Here is a 26,416-nt window from a genome sequence, read left to right as displayed (position 1 = left end):
GTATTCAGAAGATATTTTTTCAGTTATTTTTTTTTCATTTGAAGATTTTTCATGTAAATGATAGTTTGTGGAAGATCATTGAACAACTTTGGACTGACGCAATTTAATGTTCGCTCTCCGAAGTAATTTGTAATTCGGGAAACGATCAGTGAGCCCTTAGTTTTTAATTTTAGTTTAAAATCTGTTGTGAGTGTGGGAAACTCTTTTTTATATATTCCGGATCAACAAAGTGATCTACAATCAATTTGTAGTCAAAAAGTTTTTTTACCAACAGGACATTACAGAATTAAAAATATACACCTTCGCTTATATTTTTCGCCTCACAGATTATGCTATTATCTGATACAATCCCTTTTAACAGTCTCACCTGAAGGTGAGACCCCAGACACTCACTCACTTTTCTTTCAAATAACCTATATATTGAACGAGAACAGAAGGAGGTGACAAAAATGCGCACTTTTGCCTATTTGACGTACCATTTTGAAAGCTTGTAACAAAATAAAATAACACATACAACCTAAAAGCAAATTTAAATAAAATATTATTTTTTTCGAATGACCTATATATTGAACGAAAACAGAAGGAGTTATCGAAAATGCGCACTTTTGTCTATTTGACATACTATTTTGAAAGCTTGTAATAAAATAAAATAAATGTAGCCTACAAAGAAATTTAAATGAACAAAAAATTTTAATTTTGCTTTGGTGTTCATTTTTAAATTTAGAAAAAAAACGGGATACGTAATAATATAATCATCATCATCAATCCCTGTCTGGACTAAATGGTAAACAGGATACAATAGTGGTACACTAATCACAGTGTATCTTAATATTTTTTTAGATTGCATGAACGTAAGATGTTCAGTCTTACAGTTGGCCAGTCCAGAAAATTTAACATATTCTACAGTAAAAACACTTAATTTGTTTTTATTTTTATAAATTCCAATGACAGGTGCAAGGCTTGTGAATGCCTAGACTTCCATATTCCCTTCTCAAAAATGTATTCCCTCTCTGTTGCAACAAATTTAGATCGAAATAACTCCCTAGAGAGGAAACTCAGCTTGTCCGCAAACATTTGGACATACTCAAAACATTGTCAAATATTTTTTCGCCAGCTAATCGAACAGCATACCCTTCGAGTTGTGGCAAACGCGCTGATTATTTAACTACTAGGCAGAAAAAATATTTAATGCCATTCACTGTTTGTACTTTTTAATAATGACGAAAATATCTCGCAAACGAGTGGGAGGTATGAATATGTATAATGTAAAAAAAGACTTACATGCAACTTCTACAAATGCTGGTTGACTTCTAATTTGACCTTGTCCTGTCCACGCAATACAGTCACAATGGAAGCGATCTTTACTAAAAAACTCCTCGACTTGGTTCCTGGTTATATTGCAGTCCACTTCGACTATCCTCACACCAGTCTGAGGATTAACGAATTCTAGGTGATGAGGACACGTCCACCTCTCTCCGTTACACTTAAAATACACCTAAAACGAGAACAATACATTAATTAGCTACCAATTTGAGCTTCAAAATATCCTTCTTTTTGGAAAAACAAAATTCTTCGTTTTCATTATTTTATTCAATAATTTAAAGCATTTCTGCTATTTGTAAATAACATGTTATTTTAAAAAGTAAATCCCTATCGTAAACGAGAAAAACAAAACATGTCTAAAACTATGCATGAAAAATGAAAACATCATCATCATTCCCTTTTCGCACCAAATGGTGCATAGGGCACTGCATTGGTACACTAATCGCAGCTTCAGCCAGTCTAGGGGACTATGAAATATTTAAGTGTAAAAACACCTTTTGTAAAAATATATATATTTCATGTTAACCATGTCAGGAATCGAACCCAAGACGTCTTGCGCGACAGGAAAACGAGCTGATCACTACACTACGAGGCCGACAAAAATGCGTACTCATATAAACATATATTTTGAAATAGGAAGATTTACAATATTTTAAGTTAAGTATGGAAAATTACGAACATAATTACAGGTTGTACTTAGTTAGGCAGACTAGACATAATTCACAGAAATCTATTACCTAAGTATGTATGTAGTAGATAAAGTAATTCTTATTTTTGTTAATAGACCATTATTATCATTATTATTATTATCGTCTGATCCATCAGAGATTTGAATTTCCAGCTTTGAACTAACATTTTTTTAATAAAAAAATAAAACGAAAAATTACTTGTAATCGAAAATTGTTTACATTTGTTGTAACATTTACAACTTTTACAGAAGCTGAAGTATTGTTTATTGAAATTTAATATATTCCATTATAATTGTAATATTTGATATATTTTTCTTAATATTTCTGTTTATTTTTTTTGCAAATAATGCTTAAGTCCAATATTGAGACTTCATTTTGAAGTTCTAAACGGCATAATAAAATAAACTTCCGGTCCAATACCCTCCACTTCCTTAAAGCTTTTACCGACCTCGATTTACCACAGCACCTTGTTAACATTTGAGTTAGTTAAACTCGCACATGGTCGTAATTATATGAAAAAGCTACTACATTATTTTTAAAAAGCTGATAAAAGGCGGTAAGTTACAATCAATTTTCATAAAATATTTTATTAATCTCTTTATTTCGCACGTATGTAATATATTACAATAAAGAATAACTGAAAAAAAATCGAATGAGTTTTCTTATTTCTTTAACAACATGAGTTTTTTTAGTAAAAAAAGTAAAATATTTAATACAATAGATTTATTATATAAATAAAACACGAGTGATACAATAGATACCTGCAAAGCATTAGCAGCTCTACACTGAAGAGTGGCAGGTTTATTTTTTACCACAAAAACATTCTGTGGCTCCAACAGAAATACAGGTCCATTATCAGAAACAGATTTTAATAGTTTTCCTGATTCCAATAAAGGCAAAAGATCATGATTTTCTAACTCATCTTCATTATCTATGTCATAACCATCATCTTCATCATCATCCCGATGTTTTTTTAAATCGTACTCATAATTAGTATAATTGTCATCCAAACCATCACCATCGTCCTCTTCCTTATACTCAATAATCGGAGGTTTGTGATTTGGATTATATGGATCGTACGGTTCTGGTATAATTGGTTCAACAAAAATAGTTTCATTTGATCCATTCGAAGATATACTTGAGTCTTCAATGTCTCCTAGGATTTTAGATATGTCGTTTATGGTTTCGGGGATTCCCCATGCTGGTGAAAAATCTGAAACATGAGCTTAAATTATTTTTTTCAATAATAACGTTTATGTAAAAGTGCCATAACTATTATCGAGAAATCGTAAAATCATATTATCACTTAATCAATTTAAGATATTTTTTTTTACATTTTTGTAATAGAAGATTACAATATAGACTGCATTTAAAGTTTGTAAAATAACAAAAAGTAGGAATGACAGGAAGAAGGAAATATATTTATATTTAAATTTATTAAATGAGTAAAAGATCGTCCAGTAACTATACAAATTATTGATACAGAATTTTCTGCAGGCCAAGCAGCTGCCATTTTCTCTCTCTGAAATAGATAAAACTCCAAGCAAAGATTAAAATTCTTTGTTTCCTGCTGAAATTATGAACAGGAAAATTCAGAAAACCTTGGTTAAATCATGCGAATAGTTTCTCTTTCAAAAAAGATTGTCTGACCATTTTATATTAGGCCAATGCCCAAAATTTTAGTTCGGCTGTGAGAAAAAGAAAATGCCAAAAGTTTTTACTTCCACTCCCACAAAAATACAGAAATTCAAATACGACTCAAATATACAAAAAAAAAACTCAAAGTCAGATGAGAATATATATTTTAAATGCCTGATATATTATGATATTTATGTTGATTCATTAACAGAGGGTTAGATTCAATGTAGTCAGTGTAAAAAGTTTGGCTTGCAAATAATACAGTGAATTCGGTTCTTTATTCTGTTACAATTATGATTTTAAATAGCCAGCCATAGAAAAGTCAAAATGAGATTAGCACTTTAGTGAGAAGTGTGAATAAACAAATGTACATAACAGGTGAAATGATTATCACTTTGACAAATAATAAATAATGCCTACTCTCGTTTTTTTTCGTAATATAAAAAAAAAATCATCTTGTATTTATTTATTTATTCATTTTTTCCTTTATCAACTATGATTAATAATAAAAATAATGCGACCTCACTTGGTTACCCGTGCCGAGGACACTTAACAAGATCCTTTTAAAAAAAATATTTTTACGTTTGAGAAAGGAAGACTTAATAAACAGAGATAATTAACAAATTGTTCTGACAGTTTTGATGATTCTTAAAGTCTGAATGACCCCCCAACCTAAGATGTGCATTTTGAAGAGAACAACCGGGCCTAGTAAGTGTCATTATGTAGTGAACATTTTATTTCATGTTTATATTAGCGTACCTAATTGAAAAGAATCACTAAAAATAATATTTTTTTTGAGATCTAAATAATATTGAATGATACCTCTTTCAAACCTTAAATGTATAAGGTGACATTCAGGGTTAGTTTTTTTACTACAGCTGTTTTAATATAAATGAATTTATGATATTAAAAAACTTCTTCGAGGCATTAATCTTCCCATCAGCATATAAACCGTAAGATTTGTCTAATGCTGTGAGTGTTTTCTGCAGATTGAGAAATGCTGTTTTTGTGATCAACATTATTTTCAGAAAGTGATTATAATAGATTTTAGAAAAACATACATTAGCAAAACTTATGACAACCTTAAAAAAAAACCATAGAAAAAATCATTTTTAAGTATGCACCTGCTTGAATTTTTGGGAAAATAATTAGGTACCTTCGTTATTACATATTTAAAAAAATTGTTTTCGTTTCAATATCAACAAAAATATTGTGAGTTAATTCCAGTAATTTTAATAAAATTATAAAAGCAAACGTACTAAGTTCGACATTTGGTTTTCACTGAAAGCTGTTGGTGGATTTACAATCCGGTTTAGAATTCAGTTGAGTAAATGAAGGGTGACGCCTTTTCCTTGTTCTGTTTCGGTTGCCCGATATATCGCGAATGCTGTTCGTGGCCTCACCAACAAATGCTTTGATCTAAGTTGAAACACATGATTTGCAATATTGTACATTACATGTACATACATGTAAATAGACGGCGCACGACGACATGTTTAATAGTCACCTACTGCATTTTATAAATACCCCTTTGAAGGTATCAACATTGTTGTGTGTAATATTGTTCTTTTATGTCATAACATTTTGATTTTTTCATGCACAACAACAAAAAAATTTTTACTGCTTTAATTTCGTTTTCTTCAAATTGATTGCATACATTTTATTATTTTATCAAAGGTAGATAGAGGTAAAATACGTACTCCAGTTATGTATGAAACTTGAAATATTTTACTAGTTGAAGGAATTTCACTAAAAAAGACATGTTTTAAGATAGTTCAACTCTATGTATAAAAAAAAACAATTACACCGCAATTGTTATCTTACGAGATTTACATAATATGCTGATGATCTAGTCGGTCTCGTGGTGTAATTAATGGTCAGCGCGTTTGCTTATCATGCATGAGGTCTCGTGTTCGATTACCATGGTCGATATGAAATATTTATTTAAAATTGTGTTTTCACACTTGAATATTTTGTCGTCCCTGGACTGGTACCAAATTTTTTTTTTATTCGAAATTGGCTAGAAGTGAGAAACTTTATGTAGAATTCTTGTCCTGTTATTACTTCAGGCGCAGGTGATCACTAATTAAGTTCGTTAACTTTATAATGAATGAACTCAGATTTATCTTAATTTATGATTTAACTTGTTTTGTAAAATAATATTGTATTTATGTGCATGTGTATTATTTTTAAAAAAGGTTATATTACGAAAAATATTTGTATTGTTTATTTTAAATTCTGCCAAAATTATTTTGTAAGTTTGTCGTACAAGATATAATATTTGGAAGGTATTTAGGTTGAGCTTTTGAAACCAAAAACTGTACGTCTTCTTTGTTCCTAACAAGAAACATAATTTAAAACATATTGGAGACAACCAACTGGTCATTTTTGTTTTTACATGTATCTTTTTAAAATATTTTTAATACATCTATAACTTAAAACTGCAAATACATGTCTTTGTTTGTCTGTTTGTCCGTTACCGCATCTTCTCTGAAACGGCAAGTCATAGCGACTTGAAATTTGGACACGTAATCAAGGTGCAATTTGTGATTCAATGTCACATTTTCAGTCAAATTTAACCCGATCTCTACTCGAAATCGACTCAAACTCAAACGCTAAATCGTGGAGACGTGAGATAAAGAATACACACATATTACGTAATTTTTAGATCAATTGTGCTATTTTTACGTTTATTTTTTAAGCTTTGCTCGATTCAAACTTTAATTTCTTAACGTCATGTTTTAAAAATGAAGAATTTACAACTGATCTCCGATTTTTTAGTCTTCGCTGCAATTTTAAGCCAAATTTGACTCGGTTTTACCCGACTTAGACTCATACTTTTCAATGGTAAATTATAGAGATGTTAAATCTAGAATCGAAATGTAAAATACCGTTTCTTGATTCAAACGCGCTTTTTAAAGTCAAATTAACTGGCTTTGCTCCGTATAAACTTTAAATACTTTACACTCCGTATAAATTTTAACGGTAAGTTGTAGAGAAGCGAAAATTGGACAGGTCATTCTAAATTCTATTTATAGATCGACGGATAATTTTCGAGCGAATTTTTTCTCGTCTTCCTTTGCTAAATAATGAGCCTATTAAACGGTTAGTCGTAAAAACGTTAAACTAAGGATGAACATGTTAACATGTTTGAATTTTTAGACTAACCGTTTTATTTTCGACACGAAACTTTCTCGGACTTCCTCTTTTTTTTTAAAAATTAACGGATATGTTTATACACGAAATTTTTCCCAGCCTCCATTGGCATAAAATTTTAATTTTTACTAGTTGTAGCAACGTGAAATTTAGAGTCAACATTTATAATGACGTTTAAATACTAACCATACTGTTTTCAAGACTTTTTTCTGGGATACATGGATTTACATGAAAGTTATTAAGGGTACGTCGCAGCGTCGTGTAAAGAAGAATTAATAGCTTTGCTAGATTGATCCCTTGCTGTTTTAAAGCTAACTTTTATCTGAACTTCCTCGAAATAAAATATATTTTTTTAACGGGCAGTTCAAAATCATCATGTATATTACATATTTTTGATAAACAATACTGTTTACAAGCAAAAATTTGACAGGCTTCTTCGATATAAAATTGTCATTTTCCACGGTTAGTCGAAGCAAAATGAACAACATTGAAAAAAGTCGTAGCGGCGTTTTATTTTAAAATACACCACTATATAATGATGAAATTATGGAGCACGGTAAACAAGTTTGGAGTATGTAGACAATATTTTTTTAAAACCAATAAAAATAGATTTTTACTCAATTTCAAGCAAAGCCAGGCAAAAATTGAAATTTTATTATTAAATTACAAACAGCTTTTACCAAGAATGTTCATAAACTTTGTAAAAATTCATATAAAAGTGCCTCGTATTGTTAAAACCTATCCTATTGAATAAAATTATTTTACAAATTACGTCATTATTTCGAAAGGAACAGAAATAAGTGGACGTTTATTTTTTGATTAATTGTGAATGTTACCTTTTTTATTATTTGGTGAACCCAAGGAGGAAACAAAAGTGAAGAGAACAGATAATTTTATCGAAATTAAAATTCTCATTGTCGATTATTCTGAAAACTTGATGATAGTATTTTTCAATTCACTGTTACTCCAATTCGTATAATATTTTCCCGGTTCATTTTAATTCGAACCCGTTATGTGATTCTGCATCATCTGAAACAAAGAATACGTTTGGTAAGAGAACAGCACACTCAATTGAAATATACTTTACACAATACACAAAAGAGATTTACGTAATACTACATTTTGTTATGTGCTAAAACAGAACCAGGTTACCGAAACCAGGTATTATGGAAGAATGGCATGTCTCATTAAAAAATAATGAAGAAAAAGTTGCTAACAGTTTTATTTACTGCAAAATAAAACTGTTATAATTATTATTGATCCTTGTGGTGACAAATTCTAAAAGCCCCCAATATAATTATCTCCTCCATAGAAAAGCATTACTTTTTTGAATTAGTGAAACCAATAGGAAAACCCACGTTCTGTCAAACGGTTTCGGGTATTCGGAGGAATGTACTTTCACTGCGGTGCCAAATAAGTATGTAGCATACTGGCTTGTTGCTGGGTGTAAAGCTCCTACCCCAGTGATGGACAGAAGAGACAAGGTAAATGTTGAATGCGTATTTATTACATGGTGAATAAGTATAAGATTTTTTTTGTAAACTGCGAGAATAACTGTGCTGAGGATTTGAACTACATGCTGGAACTGATTTTCTGCATGACTTGGTTGATTTGCTGGGCTGACTACTTGGTGTGACAGGGCGTTACTACGCCCTGCGGTCTCTTTATAGGCTACGATTCTTTGTTCTGTATGTCTCTATGGTATAAATGTACTGGAAATCATTGCTCTTATGTAGACGGAAATTTTGAGTGCAATACTGTTAGTCTTGCAGAGTATAATGTGTTGTATTGAATATAAAACTATGACAAGCTTAATCGATCGTTTCTTAATATTTTTGGTAAAATGATTGCCCCTGTGTGTGTCATCGATCAATGACCTAATTATGACCCCACAAGTATTTGAAATGTAAGGTACATAATTTATTTTTATAGATAATAATCGGAACCATTAAAAAATACATTAAACAACATATTTAGAAGCCTTTTTCAGACCTTCTAAAGACGAGGAATTACCAAAAAATAAACGAACCAGTATTTAAAAACAATATAATTATTAGTAATTTAAAAAAAAAATAATTTAATAGCCTTTAAAGTTCTCTCCATTAGAGCTAATGATCTTGTGCGATATTTTATTCCATTGTTGGAAACTTTATAAAATTCATTTTCCGTGATGCAGTGTCTCCATCGTTTTTCTCTTTACCACAGCAACGTCAGTAAAATGATATCCTTTCGTGTATTTTTTTGTTCAAATGAATAAAATAAAAAATCGAGGGGGAGACACAGCGCTCATACTTTTTTTAGGCAAACATTGGCGTACAAAGAGAGCCATGCGACAGCAAATCTGGCCGTCATCTTCGTCATCCCCAAATCTTGGCATAAAATTCGCTTCACTGAACTCTAAGTCACTCCAAATAGCTCCACAACTCAGTTTACCAGGATGATTTGGCGAATTTCAACGACATAATCGTCGTACAGACCGGGGTTTGTCATCAATGAGTAAGTTCAGTGGTTTTTTGAAAAAAAATAATTGTTAATAGACTAATGAACTATTTAAAAATTAAAAAAATATGTGTATATCGTATTATCTACTACTCCGCGTGCGATGTCTTAAGTTCTCTTCCGTTTCTCCTCGGTCAGTTCTGGCAATTGTTCCGGTGACGGTAAGTAAACCGGAAATCTCCCAGAACTCTTTTATCATTGGTTGATTAACATCAACTAGTGACGTCGTTCAATGTCGTTAATTTTTATTAAAACTCTTTTTATTATTCATTTCATCCATTTTCAAGAAAGTTCGCACAATTTAATGCTTTAATTTTTACCAAGAGTTAGAATACGTTTATTTAATCCAATTTGCAGTAGAGTTGAACTGCCTCATTGATATTTCACACCTTTTTAAACGGGAAAACCACTTAAACACAAGTTTTCTTCATAGGATCCAGTTTATAGGCCGTTGTTTATATTTTAAAAGTTTTTGCGTCCGTTTTCCCCGCTAAAAATGACGAGCACACGAAACATCCGTCACAAAAATTCGCACCAGCCTAACGAAACTTTTTTCAGCGACGAAACTTAGAGTCCTGACTGATAAAAAGTAGTTCTTCTCATCAGTAGAGCTTGCTGCAAAACTACAACCTGACCGATAAGCACTACAAAAAGTCAACAATATCAGTTCGGTTTCTTTTGCGTACCTCCTCGTATTTTCTCGTATCAATCAGTACGGAATGAAGAATGCTTTTGAAAAAGAACCAGAAGACAATGCAAATTTCGACTGTTTTCGATTCGCTGACTATTCTTGGATAAAATCTTGATGTGGTATTGACTCCACCTCGTAGAGTATGTAGTGATCGTTCGTCTATCATGCTTGAGGTCCCGGGTTCTATTCCTCATCGAGCGTTAATATTAATTTAAACGTTAAGCTGTTTTTATTTTATGCTCTTACAATAATTAAAAAATGTTTTAGTACCATAAATTGTTTGTTATTTACAATAACCTTTTGGTTTGTACATTGTGCTTAAAAAAATGTTTTTCTTTTTAAACATTGTTTTTTTAAAATAAAATTAGCAGTTCACAATTGAGTCCTGCTGCCGATCCCTATGTATGTGTAAACAAAGATGAAAGTAAGGTGAATGTTGTTGAAATGCGATCTCTTAGACGAGTGTGTGGTAAAACTATGTACGGTAGATACACAAATGTCGAGATTGGATATTTTTATATGTTATGTTATCCATTGTGTTAAAACGGTGCTTCATCTGTTTAGTTTTTTATTGTTTACTTTTTAACATGAACACTTCACAAATTTGTTTGTTTTTGTAAATTTATTGATAATTTCAAGTTGTCAGGATTTTACTCGTCCATGCATTTTGTAGCTGCAAGGCGATTTGTAATTTAGCTTCAATAGGTAACTGCTATCAACTATCAAATATCCAAATTTAGTAAATGAGGTCTAGAATTCCAACCGTCCATGCGCTCAGTAGCTGCAAGACTTGTTGTGATCCAACTTCAGTTTTTATAAATTTGTTTCTTATTTCATTTTTCTAATTATCGTAACTTTATTGTCAAATAAAAAAATTATATAGGGGCTAGATTTCTTATTGTCTATGCGCTCTGTAGCTACAAGACGTGCTGTAATCTAGCTCCTATATATCATAATTGGAGACGAGGATCAAGAATCACAACCGTCCATGCGCTCTGTAGCTGCAAGACGTGGTGCGATATTTATTTACTGAACAGCGCCCTTGAGGCAATTTTCACAAAAACGGCGCAATATAAATTTCCAAATATACATATTTATATTATATATATATATATATATATATAAATATATAAATATAAGTAATGTAAGGCTGACATAAGCATTATCGACCAAATCAAGAAAGGAGATCTGCGTCTGTTTGGACACGTAGCGTTTCACGTTTATGTATTATTAAATAAGCGTCAATTCGAGTACCTACAAAAAACCCAATGTACAAATGGGTGAGGATAAGGGAATGCTAATAATTCGAGTACCAACAAAAAACCCAATGTACAAATAGGTGTGGATAAGGGAATGCTAATAATTCGAGTACCCACAAAAAACCCAATGTACAAATGGGTGTGGATAAGGGAATGCTAATAATTCGAGTACCAACAAAAAACCCAGTGTACAAATAGGTGTGGATAAGGGAATGCTAATAATTAGAGTACCCACAAAAAACCCAATGTACAAATAGGTGTGGGTAAGGGAATGCTAATAATTCGAGTACCTACAAAAAACCTAATGTACAAATAGGTGTGGTTACGGGAATGCTAATAATTCGAGTACTTACTCAAAACCCAATGTACAAATAGGTGTGGATAAGGGAATGCTAATAATTCGAGTACCTAAAAAAACCCAATGTACAAATAGGTGTGGATAAGGGAATGCTAATAATTCGAGTACCTACAAAAAACCCAATGTACAAATAGGTGTGGATAAGGAAATGCTTATGATGAATTCCTTTTGGTCCTGAGGAACATCTTTTCTCGACGGGACATAGGTATAATACGTAACTTGCATAATAAATAAATTGCATTTATTTTATTTTTTATTGTAGATGATTTTTTGTTTTTTTTTATATTTTTGTTCAGACAACAATTAAAAATACAATATTACAACTAAATACAATTTTTACATTGATTAAATATATATATTTACATTGACGTTTCCCATTACGTAAAAGAAATGAACAATTGAAGTGAAGAAATGAAAAAATAAATACAACCATTGGTCAAAGAGGATTGGTCTACTACTCGGTTAAAGTGTACAGTCTACTTCCATTATCCATAAGGACAATTAGTAAGTTCTCACAATATAAAATTGCTATTAAGAAATGAATAGTTGAGGTGGGTTGCATACGGATCGATGAGTGGATCAAGCCAAATAGGTCAAATGTGTGTACCGTTTATGAAATTTGTTCTATAGGTCTATATAAATTGGTTATGTTTTTTATGATTCTTTTTGTTTTTTATTGTTTATTATGTTAATGATAACTAGGTTAATTGGATGAATTACGTTTTTTTCATTCTTATCTTTATGCTAACTTTTTTAAATAGCTAATCTTAGGCATGTTTCACATTTTGTAAAATGTTTCCCTTGGCACGGGACACCCCAGTGAGAACCTTATCCTGTATAAAAAAAAGAATACAAACAATGTAAAAGTATGAATAAATAAAAATTATTACGTACATAATGGGGGGCGACGTTTTACAATAGTCTGTTTATTTTATTTTTAATCATTAATATTTTTAGGATAACACGGTGTTTTTAATCATAAAGAAGAATTAATCATGTAACTTTTCACTTCTTTCTTAACTTTATTGTATTCCTGACTGTACTTTTTATTATCTTTGTTCATTTCATTAAAGAAAAATATTACTCTGTAAGTATAATGACGTGCTGTAGTTGCTTTTGATTTTGGAATTAAGATATTACCACCTGTTTTAGGTAATTAATATTGTAACAATGATATCATCATCATACCCCAATGCGCATCCGACGGTGCATTGATCTGATCATCTTGAAGGTGGGTTGATCACTCTTAAACTTCAGGTGCCAGTGGAATAAAATATTGCGGTATAAAACCACATTTAATAGCAATACTTCAAGTTGACCTTGCTACGAATCGAAACCGAAAATGTGATTGGCAAACGCGCCAATCACAATAATTCTATTACTATATATGTCAGTGATAACAAACCATTATCAGACGATCTTATTATTTTTTTTACTTTAAAAAAACAGAAACAATAATTTTTGTTTAGTGGTACCTAGTATATCTACATGTCATATTAATATATTACGTTTTTTTTCTGAAATTTAATGCCTTTTTGCCACTTTTTTTACTCCATCATAAGACTGGAAGTGCTGATAAGCCAGGCCGTGTGCCATTGTTAGTGGAACGAGTAATAAGTCAGAAGGAAAATGTCTGGAAAATACCGCGAATGGAGTAGAACTTCCTATTTTAACGTTTTGAAATATGTCTTGACCACATTCGCAAGATGTGGTCAAGCATTATCAAGCTGCAAAATTATTGTATCGTGTCTGTAGTTTATTCCAATTTCCTTGTATCTGAATCATTCCCATGGTTTTAAGGCGTTTTAAATTTACTCTTTGAGTCTCTCTCGATGATCGTGCCAACTTTTTTTAAAATTTGACACGAGTCTTCATCGAGTAATGTCTCCAATTCTGCATCTTCGAAAATCTTTCTTCTACCGCTATGGCGATTTTCGGAGTGAACATCACCGTTCTTGCAGCGTTAAAATCACTTACGACACGTTTTTTTTACTAAAAGAAACATAAATAGAATGTTATTTCTAAAATACGTTTTCTATCTTTGTTGTAATGTGTTAAACGAAAAAGGTGAAAACGTTTTGGCCCAATTCGAGTTTCCTACACTGAAAGTTTGTTGATTAATGAAAACGACATTTAAATAATGATTTATTCAACTGTTAATTTGGCAAGCACAATCCATCATCATTATCCACACTCAAGTGAGTGAATGTTTTATGTTAGTAATCAATAAATTAGAGCTTTAAACGTACGCTTTTGTAACGGTTACGTGGCTTATCGTTAGGTGGTGACTGCGACCAACAAAATGTCGCCAGGCACGCGACATTATCCTCAAATCTAATAAACAATTTGCCTCACGCAAGAAGAGCGCGGTCAACCTTTTAGTGCTGCACTAAATGGACTTGACCTACGACAACCACCCATAAACTATACACCCCTCCCGCTTCGCTGTCTAACCCAAAATTTGACGGAAATGCTTTTGACAGATATTTTTCGATGAATCTTTTAAAAATTGAATATGTATTGAAGTTCCTATTTTTCTGAATGTACATGACGTATGTCAGTATTTCGTATGGAGTATATCCACGTCAATCTTAATCGAAGGTACCTACCGAGTATCCAGTGTCGTCCATTCCAAATAGGCATATTAGGAGGACCTGCCGGATTATCATAATATTATAAATTATAATGCATAATTATTATTAGTAATTATTATATATTTTTTTTCTCTTAAAAAAAATAAATAAATATTCTTCTTTCTTCTTCTTTTATTCTTCTTTCTTCTTCTTTTATGGGAGGATTCTTGTATGGGAGCGAAGTATGGAATTGGAAAAATAATGATGAAAGTAGGTTAAATGCTGTCGAAATGCGATCCCTCAGGCGAATGTGTGGTAAAACGATGTATGATAGGTGCACAAATGTCGAGATCCGTGAAGTGTGTAAGGCTGAGACATGCATTATTGACAGAATCAAGAAAGGGGTGCTGCGTTGGTTTGGACATGTAGAGCGAATGGACAGCGAAAGAATGACTAAAAGGATCTACGATGCAAATGTTGATGGTTGCAGAAAACGAGGAAGACCGAGAAAGACATGGCACGATCAAGTCCATCAAATACTTGAAGATGGACATGTCAAAAGTAGGAATAATCGGCGAGCGTGCATAAGAAGATGTATGAATGTAGAGGAAGCGAGGTCTGTGTGCAAAGATAGAGTGATATGGCGTTCTATCCTCTCTGCATACGCTACGGGGAAACGGCGTGATGGTTTGTTGTTGTTGTTGAAGAATATTCATTTAAAAAAGTGGATTTCTGGGATTACGTCTGTTCGAAATTGAAATATTTTTTAATGCATCATGTATCATCGAACAAACTAACGAACCATCACGTCGTTTCTCCGTAAGGGTAGGCAGAGAGGATAACACGCCATATCACTCTGTCTTTGCTTACAGAGCGCGCTTCCTCTACATTCATACATATTCTAATGCACGCGCGCTGATTATTCCGACTTTTGATACGTCCACCTTTTAGTGTTTGTTAGATTCGGTCATATCATGTCTTCCTCGGTATTTTTCTATTTCTGCATCCGTCAAAATTTGCATCGTTAATATTTTTAGCCGTTCTTTCTCTGTTCATCCGCTTTACATGTATTGTTCAAACTAACGCAGAGCTCTTTTCTTGATTTCGTCTATAGTGCTTATCTCAGCTGCAGGATATGTTGTAATCCAGCTCTTATTTGTTTAAGTGTTATTTAGAATAATCAGAAAAACCAAAATTCCATTGTTAAATAATGAAAATGGGGGCTAGGTTTTATACCGTCTATGCGCTCTGTAGCAGTAAGACATAATGTAATCTAGCTCTTATCTGTTATTAAATTAAATTATAATTGGAAACGAGGAACTTGAATTCCAACCGTCATGCGTTAATGCGCTATGTAGCTGCAAGTCACGGCGGTCTCCGTGGTGTAATGGTCAAGACGCTTGACTCACGCACGAAAGGTTCCGGGTTCGATTCCCGGTGAGAACACAAAAAATAAAATGTGATTTTTCTCAAGCCTGAATTGTTCTGTGATGTAATTCATCACTGTAATTGGGCCTCCAGGCCTGTTGTGGTGCAAAAAAATAAAAAAATAAAAGACGTGTTGGGATATTGTAAAGCGCCCTTGGGGTGATTTTCACGAAAAATGGCGCTTTATAAACTATCCACAGAAAAAAAAAATTGTTTTGGGTCAGCACCAGGACTCCATTGTGAACTGCCTATTTTGACTATTGCGACAAACATTTATTTGCCAAGGTTGATTTAAGTGCGCCGTTCACTCTGTTGCCGGCACTCACCCTCCTTTCAATATCTTTCTCAATCATTCCATCTCAACATATTTCCCAGATGTATTATAATATTGATAAATAAATTTAAACGGCGATATCTGTATGCAAAGATAAAGTGATGTGGCGTTCTATCGTCGTTATGGTTTGTTGTTGTCGTTGTTGTTGTTATTAACAAAAAAATGCCCAACCCGCGATTGAAGAAGCGAAATCATAAACATGCCTAGCAGCCATTTTTAGTACTAATCTGGCGTGAACCACAGAATATTAATTTCAGTAAACCCTGAGCCTTTTTTTGATCCGTCAACCAGAGCGTCAACGCCGTCAATATCAAATAAACCAATGTAGTCAACTTAATTAAGTGGTCGTCTTACAGATGTGAGTACTTTATTATAATCACGTTAAATGGCAATCTAAACGTTAAATCCAGGATAGTCTAATTTCCCCTTGTAATACACTGTACTACGATCTCTGCTTTCTATCTTCATTTGAAAATCCTTTCACTGAATTTACGAATTTAAAATAAATTATTTTTGTCACAAAGCCATGTGAATTGAAAAGTTATCCATATTTAATCAATACGAAATGCACCAAATTTCCATGCAACGTACGTTTTTATACATTTAAACATAATTCTGTGTAAATAATAATACACATTTATTATTCAACATTTGTAATCTTAGTAAAATTAACAAAAATAAGTTCTTATTCCAATAAGCTTCTGTACGCAAAATGAATCTTACACTATGTAATTGAATGAAAATAAATCAAAAGGTTTTTCTATAAATGACTATTTGAATCTTCGACTGATCTATGCAGTCTCAAATTGAATGTGTGTGTTCAATAATGTTTTTATGAAATTGATTTTTATTATTCTTTGCAAACATTTTCAAGAAACTTCGCTTTACAATTTCATGCTCTAATTTTTACCGCGAGTAGGAAATCATTTTTTATATCCAATTTTCCGTTGGGCTGAAATTCTTCATTCGACATTGTACAACCCATATCTATTTTATATTTCATAAATGTAATAAACGGACGTTAGTATTTAAGTATTTTATATACATTTGTATTCATCATTTAATCTGTTCATAGTAATCGCTTCATTTTACTTTTATACAATTCTTTTAGAAAATAAAGTCGTTTAATATTAACAACAATTCCGACGTTGCTGATATTTTTCACATTAAGTATAGCTTATATAAATTAACTGTATTTAATCATTTCAAAGATAATGAACGATAATTTACCTTTTTTAGATTATAGTGCTTTCTATGTTTACTTTTGTATGGGTACTATTGTGTCCCATATTTACGGGTATACATATTTATTAAACTACTTAAATTGTCATTATTATTACAATTTTTTTTAAAAATTTTTTGAGACAAGAAAAAAATTATTGTATTTAATATACTTTTATTTTGTACCTTTTAAAGAAAAATAAAGGTTAATTCTTTTCCTTTTAAAATGGTATCTGCACACATTGTTTAATTATTTTTTTATATCTAAATATGTTCTTCGGGCTGAGGACAGACTGGAGTGGAACAGACTAATGAGAAGTGTTTATTGTGATCATGATCCTCAGCATTGAGGGACTGACTTAGAAGAAGAAGAAGATGTTCTTTATACAAAACTGCTCTGTTATATATATAGTATTTATGTAAAATAATACTTTTCAATTTAATTTTTATGTTTTTCAGATTATATTGAAACGTTTATACTATTTTAAATATGTATCTTTTTAAGGTAAAGGGCACTGCGTGCCGTGTATATCAATAAATAAATATTCATTATGTGACTACCATACATTCACGGAGACTGGACTGCTGTGCACGTGCAAACCGCGAGCCCACTGCGTAATATTGCACGATTGGCCCATTTCACACAACGAAAAAATCTATACGGCTTGATAAAATGCAATACGGTTGATCGATATTTGTTAAGACAGATACGTATTTGTCTTAAACCATAATAAAAAAAATAAATTGTAAACCAGTTCCGGAAAAAATATTGAGACTAACCTTTACCAAAAAGGTTTAATGTAAACCGCGCTGTGAATTCAACCTGGAATTTCGTGGATGGTGGGCTTATCACTACTCGGGAAGCGGAAAATTGCATTTCTGTCTTCTTGTTCTAGAATATTTGTTTTTGACCATCGATTGTCAGATTAACTTTTGAAGAAAAGTCTGAAATTGTTTTGCATCATAGTCAATCAGCGTAAGCTCTAAGAATCATTGATTTTATTGTCACTTTTGGAGTCCCGAGACACAAAATACACGTCTATGCTTTAGATAAAAATGCAAATAGGTAGATAATGTTTGCAAAAAATTTGCTTTCTCGAAACGAAAGCACAAAAAGACAGAGCAAGTAAAAGATACATCATTTTAAAACATTCTACGCAATAAAAAACTTTATGAAACATATAAATTTCGAAAGCAGCATATTTTATCGCATCTGAAAAAAAGTAAACAGTGATAATTCGTAGTCAAACATTTTTATTACGTCTATTAAAACGCGAGCACGCACAACGAATTAACCGAGATTTTTTCCTACGTTTTAAGATATAACGCTATCTCGGCCACTTATTTCTACGTGCCTGGCTACTTCCGACTTCTGAAGAGATACGACTGTGATATTTGGGTGTTGGGGACTGCGCAGGCTTGCGCTGTGAGGGACGGCCCTCTAAACAAACATGTTCATGGAGCTGAGATACAGGAGGTGACACAACGGGTCACCTGTAGATAGCTACAAACGTAAGATAAGAAGTCTGTAAAAAGTAGATCGTTCATTCACCGCTACAGTATCAAATTCCACATTTTGACGTTCCCCAGTTCAAATTGTAGCAAAAATCTTTAAGATTTTTATCGATAACTTTTAAATTTTTAACTAGTACATAGTGGTATAAAATTAATTCATGTAATTCGAAGCAAAAAAATAACGTTTATGACGTTTTGATTCTCTATAGATGTGTTTACACGGTACAATAATTGAAGTTGTTTGGCAGTACCAAAAATAGTGTGTCCATGCGGCTCGACTGTGGAATTATCTCCCATCCACCATCAAAGATGTTACTACATTATCTCTGTTTAAATCACGTCTGAAGAAACATCTCCTTTCTCTTTCTTAATCTCTCCTCCTTTCCTTTTTCCTCTTTTTTCCCTTTTCCTTTGAGTAATAGTTTTGATTTTAGTTAATTTATAAACAAATACGTATATTTCTATTTTTATATATCTTGAGCTTTTTAATCTTTTTTTTTCTATTGAATATGTTCTGTAACTTGAATTATAAAAATAAAACTTTTATTTTATTGGTTGGTTGGAAGAAATTGCCATTTGGCAATAAGCCCGCCAATGTACAAATAACATTATGTACAAAAGTTAAATAAATAAATAAAAATATCTTATAAGTATGGTAATAGAACTCTTAATTATTTAGTACCTACCATTTTTAATATATTGCCAAAAGAATTTAAATTTAACAGACAATGTAACAAAAGCAAAATAAGAGAGTGGGTACTCGATCAATATTTTATATGTCAATAGTTATTAAACTATCTTATACGTGCAATTTTTTTTTTATGCATAATATTTTCATTCTTGCATTAAAAAAAAACAGTTATTTATTTATTTATTAAGGAAATCACACAGTCTTTATATCAATACAAGGTACAAAAGAACAATTAAAAAAAGTAAAACCAATTACAGATTTCATATTAATTTATTATGAATACAGGAGAAGAGGGGAAAAAAATATTAGATTCTAAAAAAATATGTATGTATAAAAATATAATTATAAAATAAAAAGTATTACCGACTAATGTTAGAGACGCCCCTTCTTTATTTACATTTAAGTCAAGATTGAAATGTCACTATCTTCATATTTAAATTGTTCCTTTATCCTTCTTCTTTCCTTCCCATCCCCTCTCCACTCTTCACAGTCTAGTGTTTTTTATTTTTTTTTTTTAACTTTGTTTTTTTAATTTTTTAATTTGAAAATTTATTCATAAACCCTTATGGATTATTACATTCATTTTACAAAAATAATATAAACATTTTTCATTCATACTCAGTTACAAAGTCAAAATAATATTTTTTACATCTTTTGAAAAGTTTGTCTGAGTCTTTTGTTTAGTTTTGTCTGGTAGTTTATTGTATAATTTCAGTCCCTGGTTCATTAGTCTTGATTGTCCTTGTCTTGTTTTAGAAAGTTGTTTATGATATTTGTCTGATATTCTCGTGTCCATGTATGTCCACTATGTCCATGTTGACTACAATTTTTTACAAGTTTTAGTCCTTCCTCTACAATTATATTTGTGGCTAATTTATGGATAAATTTTAATGATTCTAGTTGAAAGAGTTCAGTTATATTTAATTGCTTAGTTTGTTTAAAAAGTTTTCTAGTTGCAGTTAGATAGGGAAGGTCATATACTAACTTTAATATTTTAGTTGTCTTCGTAGTCTGTTTATGTCATTTTGATATCCTGCTCCCCATAGTAGTTGCGTATAACATATTTTAGTTTTTACGTAGGCTTCATACATTAGAATTTTTTACGTTTTTGGAACTAAGTTTTTGATTTTTAAAATAAGACTCGATAATGTCACCACTTTGCTTAGTAAATTGTTGATATGAATTGTCCATGTCAATTGTCTGTCTATTGTTAGTCCTAAGTATTTAAAATGTTCATTTTCACTAAATCTTTGTTTTAATTTTTTGTATAAAGTTGTAAGATTCAATATGTCCGTGTATTTATAATTTTCTCAAACTGAACGGTTTGGGTAGGTAGGAAGAAATTTCCTGAAGGTAATATGCCCGCCCTTAAATGTTTATATATTGTATATGTATATAAAGTGTAAAATAAATAAATACATAAAAGGGAGAAATAATTGTACAGGTCCAACTATACTTTCCTCCCCGTCTCTCTCTGCTTCCATGAACATTTATATTTCTTAGTAAAAATTCACAACCAACCATTATTAATTAGATGCCGGTAGTAGATGTACATATGAATAAGTAAAAAAAAATAAGAGTTAAAATTAAAAGTTAGAATAAAAATATTAAAATTAAAATTTTATATACATTAAACTGATTTTTCCCGCTGTTTATTGTGTAAATCTGTAAATTCATTGATTTTATAAATTCTTCATATTATTATTAATTTAAATCTCCACCAAAAAGCTACAAAAAGTGGCTCTGTGGGATTTTAGTTTTGTAAAAAAAAAAAAATTTGAAAAAATAAAATGCTAGAAGTGTAAAAAAATATGTTAATGTAAATAAAAATAAAAGACATTATATTAAAAACCTAAAATGTCACAAATCAACAGCTTTTCAGGGGAGTGTTTAAACTGATTACAGTGGTTTGAGTATGTCCAAATGGTTGCAAACTGGCTGGATTTCCTCTTTAAGGAGTTGTTCATATTTAAATTTGTTGCAACAGAGAGGAAAATACTTTTTGAGAAGGGTATATGGAAGTCTAGGCATTTACAAAGCTTATTTCTGGTCACTTAAACAATCCAAACACAGGTCAGAAGCCCTGTAAATGCCCAGACTTCCATATTCCCTTCTCAACAAAGCTTTTCCCTCTCTTTTGAAGCAAATTGAAATATTAATAATTTCCTAGGAAGGAAATCCAGCCAGTCTGCAAACATTTGGACATACTCAAAACATTGTTGAATTAACTACTTGGTAAAAGAAGATGCATAAAAATTTAAAAATTGTTTTAGGCGTTGCTTAGTAGGTGGATTGGTTTAGCCGGATGAATCCCACCCACGTGATAAAGGTTTCAGCTCTTTTACTTCAAAAAAGTCAACAGACGGAAGAGTTGAGGAAATGTAGATGTTCAATATAGGCAGAATGGTGAATGTTACACAGTGTGTAAAGTGGCTACTTCAATCAGCCGATGACATGACATAAACCCTGTAAATACCTAGACTTCTATATTTCCTTCTTAAAAAGGTTTTTTCCTTTCTGTTCTAACTAATTTAAATACGATAACAGTGGTTTCGCTGAAATTATTATACTATAGCATGTAATGAAAGAAAATCATATATATTGATTAAAGGTACTTTGTATAATTTGAAAATTACAAAAATATTTTACTCATTATTACGATTGATTTTTAAAAAATAAATGTTCTCTTTTTATAATTTACCCAAATACTTTTTAATTTTGGTGACCATTTTCAACGAGTTGTAAATAGTAACTATTAGAAAAACGAAGTTGGGTGGAGTGGGGTTTGAACCTTGGACCTCTGATCCGTGAGACCGCAACACTAGCCGCGGGACTACAACCTGATTTTAAATTATAAATTAATATTAAATGGAAAAGCTATAAAATTTCGGACATTTGCTGTTTTTATTGTAAATTATGCATCATTTTACTATAAAAAAATATAACAAAACATGTAACTATTTTTTTAAGTGAACGTAAAAACAATTTATGCGCTTAAATTTAAGTGCAAAGTAAAGATATGTTAAAAATAAGGATACTGAAAAAAAAGTTTAAAATAATCGTTCGAAAGTCGTATTAATTGTCGTAATTCAATAAATGTAGTTCTATAAAGCTGTTATATCTACAGGGCCCCGATTACAACGGGAAGTTAACATTATCTTCCATTTTATCTACCAAGTAAAATCAAATATTCTGTATAAAAAGCAAAATATGCATACATTTTTTTCTTCTTAACATGTATCATTATTATTTACCGACGAAGATACTTTAAATGTGCATGCAAATATACTTATTTTCATTGAAAAATATAGGTTTTTCTTTATAGACAGTCGAAGATAACTCTGTTAACTTTCCACTGTAATCGGGGCCCTGAACATAAATAAATTTTACGTTTAAATTACAGATGAGAAATTCTTGCGTTGCAGAATGATCTAATACAGTACTGTGGTTATTTTTATTTCAGACGTTATTTCAACGGAACTTGATATCAATTTGATTTTTAATCACGTCAAAACTAAATTTAATGAATTGCAATTAGTTTTTGATACGCATTTTTCGTATACCACACGAAAAAAAGCTTTGGATGATAAATGTAACTCTAATTTAACTAACGCTATATTAACTTTAATGCAGATAATTACTTTTATTTATTTTTTATTTAAACTTTTCACCGCAGGATTAACTAAATACTTGACTGTGGAGGCGATGGAAATTTTATTATAACCACGAACTCATGATTTTTCATGATAAGTCGGCTCTCGGTATTTCATTACAGTTTAGCGAACATGATACTTTGAAATGCAGCTTAAATTTCCAAGCACGATCATATCTGCGAGATAATAATGTCATGTAGATGGGTGCATTTTAATTTGATCAAAACGAGAGAACTGTGCATGAAGAAAACATAAAGAATGCAGACGTGACCCGTCGTCTTCTAACTGCGGGCGGCGCCCTTCATAATGCATCCAGACTATCTTGAAGGAGTCTGGAGAAGACGTGAGATTGAACCTGACCCAAGGTTGGCATACTTGGCTCCTGCTGCTGCTGCTAGATACGTACGTAAGTGGTTTTCAACAATGAGAAATTACTCACTTTCACATGTCGCGTTATTCGGACTGTTTAGAATAGATTACACGTATATTTTTGTTACGTTTAGGTTAGGTTAGGTGAGGTTAGGTTAGGTTAAATATGTGGAAACTAAAAACTCACAAGCTATGTAATCTAGAATATTATTAGCATGTTAAAGTGTTTGTAGATATACTTTGCAGCAGTTATTAAGATCGCAAGAAAATACGTTTTATACACCTTCTCAGACAATTTGGTTTAATCCACAATATTATAAAAATGGCAAAACTTCGGTAGACGGGTGCTGGATTTAACCCTCTGGCTATTTATCAGAATTGAATTAAGAATATTTTTGAGAAGAAAATATAAATTCATAAGTCTAGACATAAACAGAGCTTGCAACTTATTTCAACAGAAAGGGAAAACATTTTTGTGATGGTGATAATTTTTACCTCTACATTCCCTTCTCAAATATGTTTTCCCTTTCTGTTGCGATAAATTTTAGGCTCTGTTTATAGTTAGACTTAAATATTTTCTTAAACTTATGTTATAATGACATCAATTCCGATAAACAAACAGAGGGTTAAAATCCAGCACCCGTCTACCAAAATTTTGTCATTTTTAGAAAATTTTAGCCAATTTTAGTTTTATATAATCAATTTACTAATTACATAACGACTCTCTGGAAAATAAAAAAATGTGAATAAATGACACTGAAATGTTTACATTGTTTTTTGCAGCAGAGGAAAGAAATTGTTATTAATAATATAGTCTAAGCGTTTATAGGATTTATGATCTGTCATTTATTGGTCTTATTTACTTTACGCGCTGTGTAACAATTAAGTTAAGTTAAAACTAAAGGTTGAAAATTATGTGGGTTTGTATTGTTAATATATTGTCACACTTCAACATCCTTTTTACCCACAACAACTGTTCACTTCCCACCTCAGTATCCTTTGATCATCCGCCACATTAAGACCCCATGTAGTGAATCGCGCGTTTATTTTGTTGAACGTGTACCGCATCATTGACTTTGTTTCCACCAACCACCAAGTACATTTTTTTTGTTTTTTTGCTGGTGGTCAACTTGACTGCCTAACTTGGGATAGCTTCTCCGTTGTTAGTCAATAAATTTGTGTTTTTTATTTAAAAACCTCAATTTATTCTATTTTTCTATCTGTTGATGTTTGTAAGATTAAAAAGTTGAAACCCCTATTTATGCGGGTGAGGTTTATCGATTGACTTATTTTACTTACATGCTAAGTAGCGCCTGAAAATATTTCCGAAACTTTTATGTTTTTTCTTAGACCAGGTGGATTTATCAACAATATTTTGAGTTAGACTAACTTTTTGTAAAAAAAACTGGATACAACCCCCACTTACTGATAAATTCCCCTGGTCCAAATAATAAATGTTACACAAAGTGGTCAATTACACCGGCCAATATCAAGTCATAAGCCATGTAAATGCCTAGACTTCTATATTCTATTACACGTTCTTCTTCTCTGTTGAAATTTATTAATATTGATAACTTCCACGGGAGTTAAATTAAAATATTGTTGCATTTTACTTAGTCTTCTAATAACTTATTATCTTCTAATAACTTATTATCATTTGTAACCGTAGACAAAACAAAAAACAACATGCATAAATATTAATCATCGAGGGATTGTTAAAACCTTATCTTTCAATAGACGGTTAAAATGCACCGCTTGTGATATAATAAATTATAATCACGAAGGGTTGGTAGAGTTGATTTATATTACCTCGTCTAGTCCTGAAGCCACAAATACTCCCCTATTTCATCCACTAAAACACTTCCGTCTAATTGTACCCCTAAGTGAATGTAATAGGGACAGAGAATTAATAAAAAATGATATACGGTTTTTGGAAAACCTGTAAATTTTTTTGAATTGACTTTTTCAATATTCATCAAAACCTAAAAAAAAGAGTGAAGAAGTAATAAAACTCAGAGCAGTTGACAAGCTCTTAAGCTCTATTGCATAGAACAAAAGCATTCCAAAGTTTTTGGTTTGATTTTTAGTTTTGTTCTTAGTTTAACTCTTAAAAGACTGTAGTAAATAATCCCTTTGCGCGCGGTGATGTAACATCGTGTTACCACAAGCAAAATGTGGAATATTCTGAATATCAGACACATGATTCATTTATTTATTTACAACAAATTTATATTACATTTAATTGAGACTCAAATCCCAAATCTATGGAACCAAAGTCCTGTTTGGAGTTGGGACGAATATAATATATGTATAACACTTTTACAATAAATATCACGATATATTATTGTATTGAACAGAAAAAAAACAACACTTAAAAATACATGGCATATTTACATATGAAAGGAAAAGGCATTAAAAATATTTTTAAAAACATTTAAACTATATTATTTATTGTTTCAGCATTTACTTTGTGGAAAAACATTTTGAATTTATTTAAAATAAAACACTAAGTAAATTTATTTGTGTGGTAAATTTACAAAGTGTTTTATTTTAAATAAATACATTTAAACTACAGGAAAAAATAACTTTGATATAAACTACCGCAAATATTTGAAAATCTATCAAGGAGTTTCTCACTCAAATCCCCTCCCCCCTCCTAAGTATTCAGTTCTGAAACTCTTTTTTGAAAATAGGTTTTGTCCTTGAGAGCTTACATGCACTTCCAAAATGTTCGATAACGACAACACTCTCGGTGCGATAAAGGAGAGGAGTCTCTGATCAAAAGTCGTGTCTTTTTGTTTTTCAAATAAGTGAAAGCAACGCTGTATTTGCTGTATCTAAAATTTAGTGTACAAATAAGGTGTCCATTTATTATTGGTCGTTGTTTGTAGGCATACAGTTCACAAATCATGATTGTTTGTAAGCATTTACATAGTTTCTAATATAGTTGTTATTTCTAAAACATTCATAGGCACTTTTAAACCCAGTTGGTACACAAATAAGGAATTTTATCGTCATA

At 31.4% G+C, this 26,416-nt stretch overlaps 1 protein-coding gene across 1 annotated transcript in view; it reads right to left on the bottom strand.

Moving 5' to 3' along the window:
* Positions 1–1,281: 1,281 nt before the first annotated feature.
* Positions 1,282–26,416, bottom strand: part of LOC148283042 (uncharacterized) — a gene marked incomplete at its 3' end in the record, with an annotated part of 60,338 nt that continues 35,203 nt past the window's right edge. The window contains exons 2-4 of the mRNA XM_088224146.1: positions 7,643–7,835; positions 2,774–3,225; positions 1,282–1,495 (exon numbers count right to left, since the gene is read on the bottom strand). Coding sequence (XP_088080272.1) covers positions 1,282–1,495; positions 2,774–3,225; positions 7,643–7,721 — 745 coding nt within the window. The remainder of the gene's footprint in view (positions 1,496–2,773; positions 3,226–7,642; positions 7,836–26,416) is intronic.

This window comes from Micrasema longulum, unplaced genomic scaffold, assembly GCF_059751315.1.
Source record: "Micrasema longulum isolate JH-2025_06_02 unplaced genomic scaffold, ASM5975131v1 h1tg000268l, whole genome shotgun sequence".
Lineage (NCBI taxonomy): Eukaryota > Metazoa > Arthropoda > Insecta > Trichoptera > Brachycentridae > Micrasema > Micrasema longulum.
The sequence above is the reverse complement of the archived record's forward strand: the minus strand, read 5'-3'. Positions and strand labels throughout refer to the sequence as shown.